The sequence below is a fragment of the Gracilinanus agilis genome, chromosome 5, assembly GCF_016433145.1.
Source record: "Gracilinanus agilis isolate LMUSP501 chromosome 5, AgileGrace, whole genome shotgun sequence".
In the NCBI taxonomy this organism is placed as follows: domain Eukaryota; kingdom Metazoa; phylum Chordata; class Mammalia; order Didelphimorphia; family Didelphidae; genus Gracilinanus; species Gracilinanus agilis.
The window spans coordinates 178,507,902-178,528,959 of NC_058134.1; the positions used below are offsets into that span (position 1 = coordinate 178,507,902).

General features: G+C 39.6%; 1 protein-coding gene across 1 annotated transcript in view; it reads left to right on the forward strand.

Moving 5' to 3' along the window:
• Window positions 1–1,747: 1,747 nt before the first annotated feature.
• ITIH5 (inter-alpha-trypsin inhibitor heavy chain 5) overlaps window positions 1,748–21,058 on the forward strand; it is a 95,582-nt gene continuing 76,271 nt past the window's right edge. Inside the window, exons 1-3 of the mRNA XM_044679060.1 lie at window positions 1,748–1,855; window positions 12,559–12,606; window positions 20,430–20,593. Coding sequence (XP_044534995.1) covers window positions 1,748–1,855; window positions 12,559–12,606; window positions 20,430–20,593 — 320 coding nt within the window. The remainder of the gene's footprint in view (window positions 1,856–12,558; window positions 12,607–20,429; window positions 20,594–21,058) is intronic.

Consider the following 21,058-nt stretch of genomic DNA (forward strand, 5'->3'; position numbering starts at 1 on the left):
AGTGATTTGCCCAGGGTCACACAGCTAGGAAATGTCTGAGGTCAGATTTGAACCCAGGACCACCCATCTCTGGGACTGGTTTTCAATCCACTTAGCTGCCCCACCCCACCAGTTCTCTCTTTTAAAGTAGCTCAACCATCTTCTTCTACATACTTTCCTGAGACCTGTCAACCTGGCCTTTCCCTCCACAATGCTAGTACCCTTCTCCCTAAACTATCTAGAACAGTGATGGGCAAACTATGGCCTGCGGGCCAGATGCGGCTCCTTGAAATGTTCTATCCGGTCACTCAACAGATTATTCCTAATCCGATGAATAAAATGAGTAGGATACAATACAATGAAACTTTGAAAGAGTTGCCTTAGAAACAGACTGACAGAGGAGCATTTCCTTTCCTTTGGCCCCCTCTTTAAAAAGTTTGCCCATCACTGGTCTAGAAGATACTATTTGACTACTTTGCATAGAATTATGCTTATTCCCTTGATATTTAGAGGTATGAATGTATTATGCACTGGTTTCCCCCATTAGAATATAAGTTCCTAGAGTTTAGAGATTGGTTCATTCTTGTATCTCCAGGGTCTACCACAGTGCCTGCAGGCACAGGTTAGGCTTTCAGTAAATTCTTGTTGACTTTTAAGAAAAGAAAGAACACTAAAGGGGGTTAGATGGACTGAAGAGGTGAGGGTTATGTTTGGTTGGCTGGGATGGGAACTGGCCTGTTGCCGGGAAATGAAACAAAGGAAAAAGGTGAATTTGGAAGCAAGGGAGGAGGGAAGGGGAAAACACAAATGTCCATTGTGGGCAGACATTAGGGGGCTGCAGGTAAGAGGACGCAGGGTGCTCTACATTATCTAGGACTGTTGAACAGTGAAGTTGCACGGAGAGATAGTCAGACTTAGTCATAGATATAGATCTAGAGAGGGAAGGGACCTTAGAAGGCACCTAGTTGGGGCAGGTAGGTGACTCAGTGGATAGAGAGCCAAGCCTTAAGATGGTCCTGGTCTCAAATTTAACCAGTGCAACTTCCTAACTGTGTGACCCTGGGCAAATCACTTACCCCCAACTGCCTACCCTTTAAAGTTCTTCTGCCTTGGGACCTATACTTAGTATGGATTCTAAGACAGAACGTGACTTTTTTTTTAAAAGTCATGTAGTTTAAATCTCTCATTTTGTAGATAAGGAAGCTGAGGACTTGCCCAAGGCCCCACAGAGTTATTGCCTTAGCTGAGAGTCGAACTCAAGTCCTTGATTCCAAAATCGTCTTTCTTCTGCACCAGGCGTTGTTGGGTGTGGGGAGGGACAAACAAGCTTTGTCCTTCTCTCTCTTGGCTGAGCGGGTGAGGGGCCCCCCAGGTCCCAAACGTAAACCGCTTTCGGAATCCTAGAGTATCCCTCCTGAGTTGCTCTTGCGCTGTCTTGCTTTGATTCAGGAGAGGGGCTAGGTCAGGCCAGGCGGAGCGAGAAGGAGAGGGCAGGGGCTAAAGCTGCAGGAGCCTGGTAGGCTGGGGGGATCGAGGAGGGGTGGGTCTGGGGAGCTTCTCCCACTCGGTTGGCGTTGGGGCCGCCTCTTCTCCAGCCGGGAGGCAGTGGCAGAAGGACAGGGAGGAGCCAGAGCCGGGAGGTGCAGCTGCTGGTGCTGCCGCCGCTGCTACTTTCCCCAATCTCCCTGCCTTGGGCAGTAACCGGGGATCTGCCCTCTCACTGCTGCTTCCCACTCCAGGGTCTCTAGCTGTCCCTCTCCCTTCCAACATGCTCCTGATCCTGGGGCTCTGCTTGGGGCTTCCCCTTTGTGGAGGGCAGCAGGACCCCCTGGCGCTGGCCGAAGAGCTGGAAGAAGCGCTAAGGTGGGATGATCAAGTAAGTGCGGGGATTTTGTTGGGGGTGGGGAGGACCATTAGCAGAGGGGGGACCCAGGACCATTAGTCTTCTCCTGATCACGAGACAGTTTATTCCGCAGTCCCGCCCCTTGCCTAACTTTCTCAGAAAGCCCAATGCCGGGTCCTTCAGCTTTGCCTTTGACTATTCTTCGGGGCTTTCCCCGGGGGAGTTTGCTGAAGCTGATGGTCAGGTGTGTCACGCCGGCTTGTCTCTGAACTTTTTCCAGTCTCTCCAGGGAGGATCCCTCTCCGCGCCTCCTCCCCATCCTCCCTTTCAGTACGGATCTCCCAAGTTCAGGAGAGCCACCAATTTGCTTCTTGGCCCAACTTACCTGCCAGGGTCATGACAGTTTTTAAACTCCAAATAATGGTTCTGGAGTAAGAGAAGTCCCTCATTATATTCTGGGATATTTCGAATGTGGCTTCTTATTTGATGCACGGAGGGTAGCCTTGTCTCATTGCTTCCTTGTAAGGCTCTGGGAAATATCTCCAACCTCTTACCAAATCCCGTCCTTAATTTTCCCATCTGAAAAGTTGGGGAAACATAACACCCATTCAGTAGGGTTGTAAATAGCTTTGGCTGTCAAACTACAGCGGATAACTACACCTAGAATAAGAGTCGAGAGACTTGGGCACCTGTATTTACGCTCTGATTCTGCTATTAACTATGCAAATTTAAGCTAAGTTGTGTGATTTTGAGCAAGTCTCTCAACTTCTGTTTAGTTTCCTCAGTCTTTAAAATGAGGAGGTTAGAATAGATGATTTCTACAGCCCTTTCCCAACTTTAACAGTTCATAACTTGGAACAATAAGCATTTGGTCCCAGTGCTTCTTAGGACTAATATTTAACAGATACAATATAGATTTAATACTTAACAGATGACTTTTTGGGTGTTTTCTTAAAATAATGTGTATTGATAGCTTTTATTTTACAACATTTCCCAATGCATCCCTTCCTCTTCCTCTCCCAGAGAGCCATTCTTTAAAATAAAACATTTTTAAGAGAAACCAAACCAAAATAAAACAAAAAAAAATTCAGCCAAACTAATAAACCTACTAAAAAAGTTTTATAATATATACAGTGTTTCTCATACAGTGGATTCCCTAACTCTGAAAAGAAGCCAGAAGTATCTTCTCATACCTTTGGGGCCAAACTTGAATATTATGATTTAAAAGCATTCAGTTTTTATTGCTTGGTGCTATTTTTTTTTTTACATTTCCATTGTTATAGTCATTCCATATATTTTTCCTGAGTCTACTTATTTTACTTTGTATTGGTTCATATAATTCCTTCCTTGCTTCTCTGAATTCTTCATATTCATCATGTCTTATGTAATTCCTTCCCTCCCTGGAGGGATCTAGAGAAAGAATGAGCATTTGTTTGGAGACCTCCTATGTGCCAGGTGCTATCCTGAGCATTTTAAAAAAGCAAACAAACACCCTTCCTTTCTTAGGATCTTATTTGTTCCAAGACAGAAGAGTGATAAGGGTTAGGCAACCAGGGTTAAGTGACTTGCCTAGGAACATACAGCTAGGAAGTATCTGAGGTCAGATTTGAACTCACAACTTCCCATCTCCAGACCTAGCTTTCTATCCACTGAGGCACCATGCATTTTTTTTTTTTACAAATATTATCTATTTAAGGCTCACAATAACCCTGCAAGGTAGGTGCTATTATTTTTTCCATTTTACAGTTGAGAAAACTGAGGCAAACAGAAGTTAAATGATTTGGCCAGAGTCACACAACTAGCAAGGATCTGAAGGCAAATTTGAATTCAGGACTTCCTGACTGCATGCTCAGTGCTCTCTCCATTTTACCAATTATCTGCAGTTACATTTTTCTACCATAATTTGTTTAACCATTCCTTGTCAAATGAACATCTACTCCACTTTCAGTTATTACTACAAAAAGTTCTGCTATAAATATTTTCATATATATGAGGCAATTCTCTTTTCCACTAACCTCATTGCAGTTATTATGGCTAGCATCAGAAATTCTGGATCAAAGGGTATGGACATTTTATTCACTTTTATTGCATAATTGTTTTTCAGAATGGCTGGGCCAGTTCATAGCTCCCTCAACAATACACTAGTGTGCTTGTCTTTCTTTCTTCTTCTTTTTTTCTTGTTTTTCAACAAATCCTCCAACACTGGCTATTCTAATCTTTTCTCAAACATTATATTTTACTATCTAATATGTTTAATTTTTATGTATAAAAATGAAGCCTTCATAGGATATAGCTGCCAGCATAATGAAAATAACTTTTTGCAATTATAAGATCATTAATAATAATGAGTAAGATGAAGGATGTGAAAGTTCTTTGAAAAACTTAAAGCATCATGTAAATATAAATATAAAATATCATATGCATATGGATATTAAAATAAATTATTGAACACTAAAGGTCATCAACAGTTTCATTTTGAAAAAAAAATACAGAGGTTTTCCTTGTATTCCATGGTAGATAACAGAAGAGAAAACCTGTTGGGCATCATGTTGGAGGTCTTTGTTCAATGGATGTCCTAATCTTTAAAGGATAAATAACACTACATGCAATTCCTAGAGGTATGAGGAGAATAGTTGAGGGGAGAGACAGAGATAGGGAGGGAGAGAGACAGAGACACACAGAGAGATTAAATGGAAAAGCTGCAATAGAAGGAGAGGACCTCTGAAAATTGTAATTCTCCCTAAAGAGCTCTGTGTTGTAGTGTTTTTCTAGTCTGGGTGTGGGAATGTTGAAAAATCCAGGATGATAAGCTAGTTTAAACCTCCCCTCCCCCATATTCTCAAAGCTTTGGAATCTAACACATGGTCATTTTCATTCTTAATGAAAATTTCATTCTCTTGAATGTTCTGCTGGGTTGTTATTGTGTTTCTGAGTGCCACCAATTCCTCTTGCAAAGCACCTCAGCAGGAAGTCAGAAATATTTTGGTATCAGAGGGGTGGCATGTCATAGCTAGAGTGGAAAAACTGGGCTCTCTCTCCAATTCCATCACTCACTTGCTATTTGACAATAGGCAAATTATATTGTCACTTTGTTTCTTGTTGTTATTGTTTTCCCAAAGGCACAAAAGTGAATAGTAATTTTCTATGGGTGAATAATGATGTATCCTTCTTATCTCCTGGGAAATGATCTGAAATTCTAACCTAAAAATGTATCTTCTTCTCCCAAAGAAAATAGTTAACTGCTAAACAATCTGTAGAAATATTATGCCAGCTGAAGAAAAAATTTTGCATGGTTGATGTGTAATTACTCAAATTGGAATATGTCCAGACCACTGTGGCTGTATTCTTTCTTGACACAGATGATAGATGACAACTCCAGTGGGCCAGTAATCTCTAGCCCTTGGTTAGGTTTCAAATGTGAAACAACTCTATTTGGGAACTCCCACCATGTTGGGTCATGAACTCTCTCAGGAGGAATGCTAACCACTAGGTTATTACATATTCATACAATTATAGAATCTCAAGGTTAGGAAGATCACCGGAGTTCATTCAGTCCAACTCATACATGGACAAGAATCCCCCATCCAATCCCTAACCCCCATGCAGTTTTCCTCTATGGGACCACACCCAAGTTTTTTTGGGGTGATAAATCTTTCTCGATCTTTTCCTTCCTTCCTTCCTTCCTTCCTTCCTTCCTTCCTTCCTTCCTTCCTTCCTTCCTTCCTTCCTTCCTTCCTTCCTTCCTTCCTCTCCCTTCCCCTTTCTCTCCATCTCTTCCTCAATCTCTCTCTTAATTTCTCTCTCTCATCCCTCCTCTCTCTTCCTCCCTCCTTCCTCCCTTCTCTCCCTCCCTCTTTGCCTCCCTCCCTTTGTCTCTCTCCTTCTTTCTTTCCTTTTCATTAGTCTTTTACTTTTTATTAAAAAAATTTTTTTAGAATATTTTTCCATGATTACATGATTCATAATACCCCTCCCCCAATTTTCTCCTCCCCCCTCCCAAAGCTGACAAGTAGTTCCACTGGGTTGTACATGTATCATTGTTCAAAATCTATTTCCATGTTATTCATATTTGCAGTAGAGTGATCCTTTAACATCAAAACCCTAATCACCTCCCTATCGCACTATGTGATCAATCATATATATTTTTCTAATGCATTTCTGCTCCCACGGTTCTTTCTCTGGATGTGGATAACGTTCTTTCTCACAACTTTCTCTGCATTGTCCTGGATCATTGCACTGCTGCTAGTACAGAAGTCCATTACATTCAATTGTGCCACAGTGTATCTGTCTTTGGGTATAATTTTCTCTTGGTTCTGCTCTTTTTGCTCTGCATCAATCCTTTGAGGTATTTCCAGTTCACATGGAATTCCTCCATTTCTTTATTCCTTTCAGCACAATAGTATTCCATCATCAACATATATCACAATTTGTTCCGCCATTCCCCATTTGATGGACTCCGCCTCATTTTCCAGTTTTTTGCCACCATGAAGAGTACGACTATAAATATTTTTCCTTATTATCTCTTTGGAGTACAAACCCAGCAGTGGGATGGCTGGGTCAAAGGACAGGCATTCTTTTAAAACCCTTTGTGCATAGTTCCAAATTGCCCTCCAGAATGTTGGACCACCAGCAGTGTATTAGTGTCCCAACTTTGCCACATCCCCTCCAACATTTATCACTTTCTTTTGCTGTTGTATTGGCCAATCTGCTAGGTCACTAAGTCTTTTAAACTAAAAGAAACCACCAAACATTTTTTCAAGCACCTGCTATGTGAGAAACACTGTGCTAGATTCTGGGGATACGATGAAACAGATAACTGCCTTCAAGGAATCTACATTTCCTTGTGTCCATGGCCTTTGCATGTTCTCAGGTTCTATCTAATTCTACTATCTCCCAACCTAGGCATAAACAAACTCCTCCTTTCCTTTGGGTTCTTAAAAAAATAGATTTTTTTCTTTATTATCAACTACCAACTCTTGCATTCCACTTCCTTCTCTTTCTCTTTCCCCCTCATTTTTCTGCTCTCTTTCCCTTTCACTGCTTCCCTTTCACCCTCCATCTCTCCTTTTTTCTCTCCCTTTCTTTTCTCAAAGCTGCCTAGGGAGGATTCAACAACTCATGCAAACCTGACTGTGATGACCTTAGGCAAGTGTAAATGAAATTATTAAAAGGCTGAGAAGAGTTTTGGGGGCTTCTGGTTAAAAACCTGGCTCTCAGGACCCATTCACTATATTCACTTCTCTTTTCCTATTCTGAGTAAATTCTGCCTTCATGCCAGAGGGAAATTTTCATTTTCTGTGCCAGTAGATGAAGAAGGTAGGTCTTATGGGAGGAACAGATTTCCTTCTATAGTTTCTTCCTGTGCTCTTCTCCCCTGTTTGAGTCTTTTGGATATCCCTAACTTTTTCTTCTTCTTCCCCCACCTCCCACCTAACGCTGTTTGCTTTGGAGTTTGTCAGAGGAGAAATATATCACTTAAATGGGGTTTTAAGGTGTTTCGTTGTACTTGTTAACTGCCTGAAATTGGAAATGGTTTGAAGAAGAGAGAAGAGTCTAATATCTAGGGCCTGAATGATGTTACTGCCCTATCTCTCTGATCCACGAGAGGAAAAAACTTGGCCATTCAGGTGTTCATCGATGCTTCCACTCTTATAGAGATTGAGGCGGCGGTAGGCAGCAGGCACACAACTGATTGGAAAACAGTCCTTGTGGTTATCATTGCCATAGACTCTTAGAACCAGAGGGACCTTGGAGATCATCTGGCCTAAATCCTTTGAAGAGGAATCTGAGGTCTTTCCTAGCAGCAGTTAGGCAGGATTGGTAAAGCAGGATGTGGTGTTTGGGAAGAGCTTTGAATGAAATTTTGGGTTCTAAAAGTGGTGGTGAGGAGTGGATACATACATGTAAGGCATGTGGAGAAGCCTATGGTGAAAAATCAAGATGGGAGATAGAATATTGTGTATGATGAACAACAGGAAGGCTATACTGAAGAATTTGAATGGGATTCATATATTATACGGCCGGGGAAGTAGGTTGTAGACAGGCTGTGAAGAGCTTGAAATGCCAAAGGGGGTAACAGGGAGCCAGTAGAATTTATTAAGTAGAGGAGTGACGTGGGCAGATCTATGCTTTAAGAACATCTCTTTGGCAGCTCTATGGAGAATGTGTGTGTGTTTGTGAACTTGAGGCAGTGTGACTTGATTGATCAGAAGTTTGTAATAGCTCCTGATGGCTTGAATTAGGGTGGTGTTTGAGTGAAGCAAATGAAATGAGTCTGAAAAATGTGGAGGTAGAATTTGAGGTGTCTTGGCAAGTTGAGCGGATATGTGGAGAATGAGAGGCTGAGGATGACTCCTTTAAGCCAAGTTCTCCTTGACCGCAGTGAACTTCTCTTCCCATGAATTTTGTTGTCATCTGACGCATGACTTATGGTCTTTTAAGGAACCCTTTCTTTGCTGATCCCCCATCTGAAGGCACATCCACAGCTATTATGGATCATTTCCAGGTCCAGTTAGGGTGGTTTGCCCATATAGCTTAATTAATCCTGCCCATCAGACCATACACAGTCTTCTCTTTTTCATTGTACTCTAAGGGCATAAAAATGGATTATAGGGAATAGAATACCAGTCCTAGAGACAGTAAGACAGTAAGTAAAAGAAATAAAAGATAAAAGTAAAAGCCTAAGTCAAAAGCCACCTTTCCCAGCCATGTAAGAGGGAAAAAGAGAGGCCGAGTTACCCACAACTATATACAAACAATGTAAGCACACAACTTGGGGACAAAGGGAAAAGGATTATGGGTAAAGAAAAAAGAATTCTGGGAGATGGAGTCCAAAGGTTCAAGTTTTCTAATGAATACAAGCCCTATCCTTATCTTTTCCATTAAACTTCAAAGTACTAATGCATGTCATGCCTCATTTTCTTATCTGGACTAAACATAGTCCATGCCATCTTGTTGGGAGGACTGATGAATAGAAGCAATGGGAAATTACTCAGAAAGGGCTCACTAGGATGTTTATTTTAAGATCTGTAATTTTGTCTGTGTGGGTATATCTTCTACCAATCCATTAGAGAGACCATGATCATCTTGTGTCCACCAGCTTGGTGCTGAGCCTCTCAGATCTAGTTTGGTTTGTCTTTAGATAACAGATGTACTTATGAGTCACAGATATCTGTCACCAGCCTGACCTAGAGGCCCACCCAGCTTGTTAGGAATTGTCAAAGCTTGTGCTGCAGCAAGAGAACTTTGGGAAATCTAGAGTTACCACCATAGTGCAATAATACATCAGAGTAAGGATTTATTGGAGAAACTTGGCATCCCATGTAATATCTCTGGGTTTTTCCATTGGCCTGACTTTTCATTTATGGTTCTTAGAATCTTTTCATTCCCTAAGGACCAGTTCCAGGGCTACTTGCTCTGACCTTTCTCATCTTCCTGAGTTCAAATTCAGCTTCAGATACTTACTAGCTGGGTGACCTTGGGCAAGTCAGTTAACCCTTTTTGCCATGGTTTCCTTATCTATAAAATGAACTGGAGAAGAAAATGGCAAATGCTGCTCCAGCATCTGCCATGAAAATCACAAATGAGGTCACAAAGAATCAGACAGCGAAAATGACTGAACAACAATAAAAGAAGGGGAGCTCCTTGATGGACATTCTTTTGTGTTCCTAGCACTTATCACTGTGCCTTGTGAATAATAGGTACTTACCGAATAATACTTGTTCAGTTTTTGAAATTGAATATTTACCTAGCAATAATGAGTTTGCTACCCTTTTTATACTTGGTTTCAATGGGCACCAAGAATCTATGTAGCAAGTCCGTAAAAAAAAAAATGTTAACCAGAACTTTACCTTTACAAGCAAATTTTGATTCTGTTTATTTTAAGTTTGGCCTGAAGTACAGCCATAATGATCTCCCAGAGAGACTTAGATAGTCATCTCAGAAGCAATGAACCTACTTCTCTTGTTCTCTATGAAGTCTGTTTACCAGAAAAATATATTTTACAAAGGAGAGACTTCAAAGAAAATATTTTAGATCAATCAAGCTCCATGTAATTCTCATGGGGTGTTGGGCCCTCCTATTGAACCATCGAGTAATTTTAAGTGGTTCTGGCCTTTCCCACAATTTCAAGGTAGAAAAACTTTATAGTTAAAAAGACTGAGCAGTCCGAACAGAACCGGGTGAATAGCTGTTCCTTTGGTCTCTTGCAGGTGTTTAAAGAATGTTCTCTATTCCTACCCCATTCTGGAGATCAAAAATGACCATATGCCCTCTATTTCTCACGGAGCATCTGTATGGATTGCAGCTTAAATACTCTCTTTCCTTTCTTTGTCGACCTGGGCTCCCCTCTACTGAGATGGTTCCATGTTACCTTGTATAGCATTCTCCAATCACTATGTAATGTTGACCTTTCACAGATAGGTGGCATATGATACTGGACTTGGAGTCAGCGAGACCCAAGTTTGAATTCTGTCTCACTTAACTAACTGTAGGATCCTAGCAAAGCCACTTGCTCTCTCTAAGCCTCCGTTTTCCCATCTATAAAACGAGGCTACCAAAGCATCCTTCTGCCAGGATTGTTGTGAATTCCAAACAAACAAATGCGGGCAATCTGACTGGTTAAACAAAAACACTCTTGAGTGTTAGTTATTGTTACCGTGGTTATTTTATTACAAAAATGTCTTATCACCGAGGTGACACGGTCACAGGGCCACAGAATTTCCGAATTGGAAGGGGCCTCAGAGGCTGTATAGTCCAACTCATTCTTGAACAAGAATTTTCCTACAACATACCAGACAAGGGTCATCCAGCCCTTGCCTGAAGACCTCCTGAGGGGGAACTCCAAAGGCAGCCTATCCCACATTTGGCTAGCTTCAGGGGTCAGGAAGTTTTTTTGAATCAAGCTTCTCTGTAACTCTTATTCAGCATGTCCAACATTAACCCTGAAGGGACTACTGCTGTTCCATATTCAGTAGCAATTGAAATAGAATGTTGATGGTGGTAGCAGTGGCTAGCATTTACACATCATTTTAAGGTTTGCAAAGCACTTGGCAGTTTTCTCCTCTAATTTTCACAACAACCCTTAGGGGTAGGTGTTATAGTTTCCATTTTATTGATGAGGAAAGTGAAGGAAACAGAGATTAAGTGACCTGTCCAAGGCCACACTAGTAAGCTAGGAAGTATCTGAGGCTGAATTTGAAGTCTTCCAGACTGCAGACTCTGGGATCTGTCCACTGCACTATTGGTATTTGCTCACATTTATGTAGAACTTTAAGGTAGACAAAGCACTTCAAAAGGAACTCACTTTAAGACTCCCTTTTAAGTGTTATCTTCCCTGGGTTAGATTGTGAACTCCTTGAGGGCAGGGATTGTCTTTCTTTTTTGCCTTTGTTTCCATTCCTTGCTCTCAGCACACTGCCAGTCACATTGCTATTGTTGTTGTTCAGTCCTTCAGTCTGTCTGACTCTTGGTGACTCTGGGAATCCTTACTGTCCATGGGCTTTTCTTGGCAAAGATATGGAGTGGTTTGCCATTTCCTTCTCCAGGGGATTAAAATAGAGAATTTAAGTGACTTGCCCAGGGTCACAGAGCTAGCAAGAGTCTGAGGCTAGATTTGAACTCAAGTCCTCCTTTCAACAGGTTTAGTGCTCTGAGCCACCTAGCTGCCTCTAAGGGAAACAGAGGTTATATGAATCGCCCAGAGTTACACAGCTATGAAGTATCTCAGGCAATTTGAACTCAGATTTTCTGATTATCCACTGAGCCACCTGGCAGTCTGGTTTCTTAAGGCACATAGTAAGCACCTAATAATTGTTGACTTGCCCTGTGAAATAAGTAACGTGGGTAGCTGTGAGGACACTGAGGTTCAGAATGTTTAAATGACTTGCTCAGGAAAATTCCTTGCTTCCCCTAACATGCTTTGGGTATGAAATATTTAACTTATCAAACCAATAAGATACAGTTGCCAAATTCTAACTGAATTATATTATAAATTATATATATAAATATGTAATATATATCATATTATGTATAAAGATATATATTATACAAATTATATTATATATATGAATTATATATAATAAAAAATATAAATTATATTGTAGATTATAAATAGCGAAGGTGAGTGATGTCTGATATTTTGATTTAAATTGAATATTGACCACCGATCATCAAATTCATTTTGGACACATTAACTCTATGTTAGCTGTTAAAAGTCAGAGTACTAGTTGCAGCTTAGTGGCTTAGTGGATTGAAGCTAGGTCCAGAGACTGGAGGTCCTGGGTTCAGATTTGGCCTCAGACACTTCCTGGCTGTGTGACCCAGGCAAGTCACTTAACCTCATTGCCTAACTCTTAGAGCTCTTCTGATTCTAATACATAGTACTGATTCTAAGACAGAAGGTAAGAATAGTGTTGTTTTTTTTTTTTAAGTCAGAGTAGTATTAATTTCAAGGCAACAAAGAAATGAAATAATGTTCATTTTCGATATTACATATTGACTTACAAGCTAAGTATTCATCTGGGTCTAAGCCTTTTTTTGTCCCAGCTTTAGATAACAGCTCGTTTAACTTCTGATGACTAATATGGCATCTGTATAGCACCCAAAGATAATGGAGAAGTATTCTGAATTTAAAAAGTGGTTTTTAAGAAAAGGAGCAAGCTAACCCATAAATATTAAACATCTAATCTGTCATTTGTGATCATATTTCATAAACCTTTTTTTTTTTAAACTTTCAGCAGATTGGACTCCGAGTCCCAAGACAGGTCAGACTACAACAGAGGCTGGTACGTATATTCATTTGGCATTTGAAAAGCAGATTTCCTTCACTGTACTAATTCCTTTGAACTAGCCCCTGCCTTTGATTAAAGCTCCCTGAAAACGTATAAAGAAGCAGATGAATTAATGCCAGAGTTTGATAGTATTAAGCTTTGAAAGCTGTTGTTGTTTTATAGAACTTTTAAAAAATAGATGTAAGCTTTCCCTTTTGGCAAAGGAACAGATCGCATCAGTGGGGAAGTAAGGACAAGGCACTTAAAAATAATCTACTACATAGGATTTCAAAGGCCGTCTTGCACAAATATAACCAAACATGAAACTTCTTTTTTTCTTTTAACATTTTCTCTTCAATCCCCCTAGGGGTTTAAAACAACAGAATCTTCTTAGCGAAGTAAACAAACAGAGCATCCACAGATGTAGGCTAAAGCTTCATGGGATGAAAGTTGGGTAAGAATTTGAGTGCATGTTGGAGGTTAACAGATTGGAAATTTGGGATAACCTCCAGCAATCCTAATAACTTATTCTGGACTCATCTCTTACTGACTACTGTGTACTCAACGATAAATCATTTCAAAACACTGAGAAGTTCCATTAATCTCTAGGGCCTTTTTTTTTTTTTAAATGAATTCTGGGAATGTCCAGTATGAGTCTCTTCTTTTTCGCCTCAGGGAAAGAGTTTCCCTATGATTGTCATTGTTCATATTATCTTATGAGATTTTTACCATTAAGTATTATTAGTAGTTCTTGTGAAAAGAAAAAAAAAAGACATGATTCTCCTTGGGTCTCCCCTAGAATGAGGCGGTCAAAGCCAGCTGACACCAGGAAGGATAGAATTCCAGATACAAACTTTGGGGCTGGCTATCCTTGGTGCTCATCTTATGTTAACTTGTTTTCTCTTAAACTGTTAACTTATTGTCATTGAAGGCCAAGGACTTTGCATTTTCTTAGGTCCTTCATAGCACCTAGCACCATATTGGGTACTTAGACTAGAAACATTCGCTATTTTACGAGTGTCTCCCATTGTTGCTACACTTGCCAACCCCCATAAGCTTTAGTAAATAGTTTTCATAAACCAGAGGTGGTGACATATGCTTATAATTCCTGCTGTTCAGGAGGCTGAGGCTGGAATATCTGAGCTTCAGGGGCGTTAAAGCTCATTGGGTGTTCACACAAAGTCTGCCATCAATATGGTGAACCCCTGGGATTGGTGGGCTATCAGGTTGCCTGAGGGTGGGGTGAACTAGCCAAGTCAGAAAAGCAGAGCAAGCCAAGTCTTCCTTGCCTGGGCATGTGAATGATAACTGCCCTTCTAGCTGGTGTGAGATAGGAAGACCTGGTTTCACAGAAACCCTGCAAACAAATAAATCCCTCCCCAGTAGTCTCCTTAAGTTGTGCTGCTAAAGACATTCATCGCCTGGTGACATCTTCTGAGATGGTTGGATAGCAAGAAATATTTCTTTAGTAGAAAGAACTAACTTTTAGTAGAAAGAAATGAACCTTTTCATTCTTTTAAAAAATTAGTGATGCAATTTCAACATAATGGACATTTCCTAATAAATACTTAAACACTTCCCTCCCTCCCCTCTAAGAATATATTTCCTGAAAACAACTTCTCTATTAATGGAAAGGATGGACCCACCCTTTAACTTTTTTATAGTATTGACCTAAAATTGACCATTCTATTTGGTGAGAGTTTTGTTGCCTTTTTTTAAACATTTATTTACATATCACATTGTAGTACTCATAAAACATAGTCTTCTTTTGGCTCTGCTCTCTTCCCATTGCCTTATTTACAAACCGTTCCATGCTTTTTTTTTTTTTAATTTCTTCATACTTGTCATTCCCTACAGTAATAGTCCTTTGCATTCACATTTGCTAACCATTCTCCAATCGTTGGGAATTCTCCAATCATTTTCTTTCCAGTTTTTTGTTATTGCAAATAGTATTGCTATGAACATTTTTGCACGAGCCTTTTCTTTCGCTTGGCAACCACCTTGTCTTTAACCCCGCTTTTCACTCTAGATTTGCTACAAGTTTTGGTATTTGAACATAAGAAAATAAGTTTAGTCCAACTCTAGCCATCATTAGTTGTCTTCTGTAGGAGTGTAAGAGGAGCCTTGTACGGAGAGGGGCTTTTGGAATGTTACAGAGCCTTGAAGGGCAGGAGTGATAGTTGGAAGGAACAGCAGAGGCTTGTGGGGAAAGGAACTGGAGGAGGGAGTTTGTCTCTGGACGCTGACCTGGACAAAGACCAATGCCTGACCTCAGGATTTGAATCCCAGAATACCTGAGGGCTTCCCAATCTTTTCTTTGGACCTCAAAGACCTGCGATTGTCCCTGTTCTCCTGGACAACAACTAAAGAGGGCTGGCTGAACATTTCACAGCGGCTTAAGGGGCTTTGCCTGGAAAGCACAGTGAGCCAGCCCTGAAGACCATTTACTTTCTCTGTGTCAGCTATAGAAAGACATTATTACAACCTGTCAGTTAGAGTAGATTAGCAGTTAGAAGAAAGAAAGGAATCAAGAATGTTTTCTGGTAGGAGCCCAAAGAGACTCCAATGCCATCTTGATGTTTAAACTAAGGCTTTTCCTAGTCCCATTCTCTAAACCGTTCCTTGATCCTGTTTTATTACCCCCCCCTTTTTTTAAAACTAAACACAGCCAGATAAAATCTTTGGAAGATACTTGGGAAGGTTGAGGATGTAGGGGGAAATTTGGGGAGGCACTTTGTAATATAGGATCCTATAATAATAATGATAATAATAATCCTATATTACAACTTCTAACAGATTTCGGTTACGCCAAATCCGAATCTGACCGCCATTGCTGTCTCCCTGACAGGAGCTGTATTCAGAGGGGACATCTAGGGGCCAGGCATTTCGTTAAGCCCTGGCAAACAGCCAGCACCATACCCCATAGAAGACCTTTATCTGAACACTGGTTCCCGTCTCTCCCTGTTCTCAGTTCCATCACAGGGACAAACCCCTTGAAGCCCTCTGGTTAAGGAGGAGGGTAACCCAGCCAGCCTTAAAACACACAACCAGACGAGCAAACTAATAACATCACTGGGTTCACCCTCTATCTTTTTAACAGGAGAATATTTAGGGCAAGGCATGACCATATATATGTAATATATATGTATACGCACATACATAGACACACATTTACATGTGTGTATAATTATATATATTATATAGAAAGGAATCTGTATTTAGAATATATACATGTATGCATATATTTATATAGACACACATATAATAATATTAGAAATGTATATGCTTAGATATACCACATATATGCATATGCACATATATTCATACAAACATGCACACATTAATATCATAAATAAATAAATATATTTATATAAATACGCCACATATATACATACTTGTTTTTGTGCATGAATGTATGTGTGTGTGTGTGTGTGTGTGTGTGTGTGCATGTATGATTTCATTGGTCTAGGGACTTTCCATAGGAGGAAACTAAGTCCCTCTCCCAGTACAGATTTATACTTATTTTGCCACTTTGGGTATTGGAGAGTTGTCTAGAGCAGTGAGAGAGTGAGTGGCTTACCCAAGGTATCTGTCAGAGACAGGAATCAAACTCATGATTTTTTGGCTCTAAGGCAAACTCTAGGTACCATATTGCTACATGCTGCCATATACAGAATGTCCCAAAAGCCACAGTGCAGATTTAAGCTTATTAATTTAGGTGATATAGTATAACAATGTACTAACAAATTGAAATCTACACTAGAGCTTTTGACATATACGGTATAGGTATTAATGTATATCCATGTCAATATCTATAGCTATATTTAATCTATATCAAAAAACACTAATCATTTCTAGAGTTCTTTATAGAAATGAAGATGTTTTTCTCTACATAAAATAGATGAGTGCAAAAAATACCATTCTTTTACTATATATGTGGGTATATACATATATATGTCACATATATATGGTCATGCCTTACCCTAAATATCCCCTGTTAAAAAGAAACTGAGTATAGATGTGAAATTATGTGTTTTATTGTTGACAATTGACAATATTATGAAAAAAATTTGTTTTTTTTTTCTCTCTATAGGTCTGGTATTCTTTATATTTAACTTAAAATACAAGTGATATTGTGGTTTTATTATCATCATCTTAAGACGTTTAAGCCTAATGTCCAATAACATGTCTTTAAATTAGATCAGAGTAAATCTAAACACGTCCATTTGAGACCGACACCGAGAGGTATTCTGGCGTGTTGGTAAGGGGATGACCTCAGAGCCAGAAAGACCTGGTATTATGTCTTGCCTGAGCATTTTCAGTTAACCACTCAGTGGCTGAGCAACTATGGAAGACCATCAACTTCAGAGAAGGTGCTGGCCTGAATGAGAAGATCCTAGATTTTAGAGCTGGAAGGGACTTTACGAGTTCAATGAATTCAATTCCTCCTCCTGACCCCCCCAATTTTGCCATTCCCGAGTCAACAAGTCAACAAGTATCTTTCCAGTGACTCTATGCCAGGCTCTGTGCTAAATGCTGGGGATACAAAAAGTAAACAAACAAACAAAAAAGCTGCCGTAATCTTAGGGGGGATACAACATACAAGCACCTATGTGCAAATAGGATACAGACCAGATAAAGTGGAGATAATTAACAGAGGAAAGGTACTGGCCTTAAGAGACAAGAGGAAAGCCTTGTTTAGATTTAGGTGGGACCTGAAGGGAGCCAAGAAATCCAGGAAACAGAGATGAAAAGGGAGGGAGTTCCAAATAAGAGGGACAGTCAGTTTCTGAAAATGTTTGGAATCTAGAAATGGAGTGTCCTGTTTGAAGAACAATAAGGAAGCCAAATGCCACTGGAGCACAGAGTACTTTTTAGGGTAGTAAGTTGAAAGAAGACTGGGAAGATAGGAAGGGGCCGGATTATACAGGGCTTTAAAGGTCAGAGGATTTTATAGTTGATCCCAGAGGTAAGAAGGAGCCTTTCTAATTTTACAGATGAGGAAACTGAGTACTAGAGAAATAAAGTGACTTTCCCAGGGTTACATGGCTTATATGGGTCTAAGGTGGATTTCAAACCCAACTCTTCCTCTCTTTTCTGGGAACTTCTCATACTGATGCAATCAAAAGACAAGCTCCCACATTATTTCTATCCAAATTTAAAAAGAAGAAAATTAGTGAAACCTGGGCCTAGATGAATTCATTGGGAGCAATTCAGGTCAATTTCTTGTCACTTGATTTTAAATAATTCACTTGAGTCATGTTGAGATCTTTAGTCCCTTGATTCCCAAGGTCAGACTACTTTTCAATCTGTTTTAACTTTCATAGGAAATAATGAAGGAGAAATTATATTGTGTCACAGGAAGAAGCTCCTCCACCCGAAATTTCCACTTTTATTTCCAAAAAAAAAAAAAATAAATGAGAGTATGGAAAGGATGTTGTACCATTAAGAAATACTCATTTTGAGATGATTGAAGCAACAGTTTTATAGCTCCTTCATTCTCATATACTTATGAGGTGCTTCATTTAAACTCTGCCAGACATTCAAGGACCTCTGTGATCTTGTGTCTCTTTACCTACGTGACCTATCCCTTAATATATGCACTCCATTTCTATTCATGCTCCCTCTTTCCAAGTCACAGGAATATGTACTGGTTATTCCTACCCCCGTTCTTTGCTTATATGTTTCCTTTTCTTGTAATGCCCTCCTCTTCCTTCTAATCTGGTCTTTATTTTATATATGCCTCAAGCTCCCATCAAGTCCTACTTCCTCCACAAAGTTGACTTTTCTTACTGCAGTTCTCACCGCTCTCTAGGGAAGCAGTATCATCGAGTGGAAAAAGCATTGTACCGGGAGTCAGAAGACCCAGGTTCCAATTCCATCTCTGTTACTTACTGCCCAAGTGAGCTTAGATAAACCTCTGCCTCTCTTCATATGTATCTTCATATATAAAATGAAGTATTTAGAAGAGATAACTTATAAAGTACCTCCCTGAAATAGGAATCCTTTACTCTAAACTCTGATGATACTTAGAGACTTAGAGTAATTACCACGCAGTATAGCATTTAATTTACAAATATTTGTTCCCCTTCACCCCCACCTCCTTTGATTGTTTATTCCTTCAGGGAAGAAATGATGTGTCATTTTCCCATACCTCTATCATCCCTGTATATGCTTGGGATTATGAGATGGGGGAGGAGATCTGGGAAGGTGAGGGGAAAGGTAAGGGTCCAGAAAAATGCTTCAACATCAAGAATAACTGATAAACCATTCTGAGGTAAAATGTCACTCCTTTTTCTGGCATTCAAAGACTTTCGTAACCTGTTACCAAACTACCTTTCTTGTCTTATTTTATTCTCCTCCATACATTTTGTGCTCAAAGCAAATTTGTTTGCTTTCTTCTAACAAGTGTGCCCTGTGCTTTCTCAGTGTCATCTTTTACTTACACTATTTCATAGACCAGCAATGATGTCTCTCTCCCTCACCTTATCTACTGATTTCCATATAGCCTTTAAAATACAATTCATATGTCATATGAAGTCTTTCCTGACTCCTCTGGTTGGTTTCCCCCTCAGACTTTACATAGCTCTCTCTTTTGTAGCTCCTTATAGTGCATTTAGCTGGTCTTGTGGTAGGATGTAGTTATCTGTGTAATATACTTCTATTAGAATTATATAAGCTGAATGAAATTTAGGACTGTAATTTATTCAAACTTTGCATTTCCCTGCATTTAGCATATTGTTCTACATATGAGTGCTTAACAAATGTGTGCTGAGTGAATAAACGCTGTCATAGATAAGGTTGTACACTTTCTGTAGACTGAATTCTAGAAACTTTTTCATAGACTTGTTTTTTCGTGTACCAATCTCCTTGGTACTGCCAATTGGTTTGACATCAGAAGCTCATGTGATTTTATCGATGGAAATTAAATTTAAAAAATAAATATCAAAGTAAAGAACTTAACATCTGCCTTGCCATTGTACACTAAAGACCATAGAACCTTTCCATAGAACCTTTCCATCGAACCAGCATTTGAAATTTTCCATGTGTTGTCTTCTTTACTGGAATGTGAGCTCCTTGAGAGCAAGGACTGTTGTAGTTTTCTACTTATATCTCCAGCACTTAGCACAGAGCTTTGCACATAGTAAGTGCACAATAAATCCTTCATTCATTTACTCAGAAATTTCATTTGATCAAATCTTCGTTTTTATAGGGGGGAGAACTTTTGTATTTCTGGTATTTTGTTGCTTAATTCTCAGAAGACTTTTATAATTTAGCGCCATTCCTGTTGAATGGGAGAAAATATCTGAGTATTTGAGGTAAATCCCTGGCAGAAGTGACTGAATCAAAGATGAAAGAACCAAGAGTCCTTTTAATTGAGTTGTGACCAGTTTAGTGTTCTTTGATTATAGCTTTTAATGAAAGTTTAGACTAGATTATAAGTTTAAAACAATATTGATATAGTAGAGCACTTTATACTTGGAAATCCGAAAGACTGGGTTTGAATTGCAATGCTAATACTGACCAGCTGTGTGACCAAGGGACAGTCATTTCAACTCCCTGAGCCTCAATTTTCTCATTTGTAAAATGGGGATGATTTTCTTATACTACCTATCTCACAGGGTTGTGGTAAAAAAAAAAAAGCAAGGTTTACTCTCTGGAGTGCAAAATGGCTAGGAATCATATGATTTAGAGCTGGTGGAGAAGGATGGAGGGAGCAGGGAGAGGAAGAAAGGGCTTCCAAATCTCAAATATTGCCCTAATGAAAAAAGTTTTCTTCAATTTATGGACCAACCAAGAATGGAGAATAATCAATAGTTGTGTTTTAATTCCTATAGAAAACCAAGCCCTTGATGACCCACTTTTCGGTGAAATCTACCATTATCTCTCGATATGCCTTCACCATGGTTTCCTGCAGCTTGCTGAATCGAGCATCAGAGGACAAGGAAGTTGAATTTCAGATGCAGATTCCAGCTGCTGCCTTCATTACCAACTTCACCATGTAGGTGGCACAAATAAATGGTCAAAAACTTAATAAGGTCATCCTGCAGGATGCTCAAGGCCAGCCTAAAATAGTAGAGATGATTTAGACAACAGTGAAATGGATGGCAGTGCTGGAGTATGTGTACAGACATACTTACACTAGATATAATATAGAAATATACAACATAATATCAACATTATATATGTGAGTATATATGTAAATATGTAGATATACACACACATATATATATCAGGTAGGTGGTACAACAAAAGGAGTGCTGGGCCTGGAGTTAGAGACTCATTTTTCTGAATTCAAATCTGGCTTCAGACATTTCCTACCTATGTGAGCCTGGGCAAGTCACTTAGCCCTGTTTGCCTCAATTTCTTCATCTGTCAGGTGAATTGGAGAAGGAAATGGCAAACCACTCTAGTATCTTTTCCAAGAAAAGCTTATTAGGGCCATGAAAAGTTGGTACAACTGAAA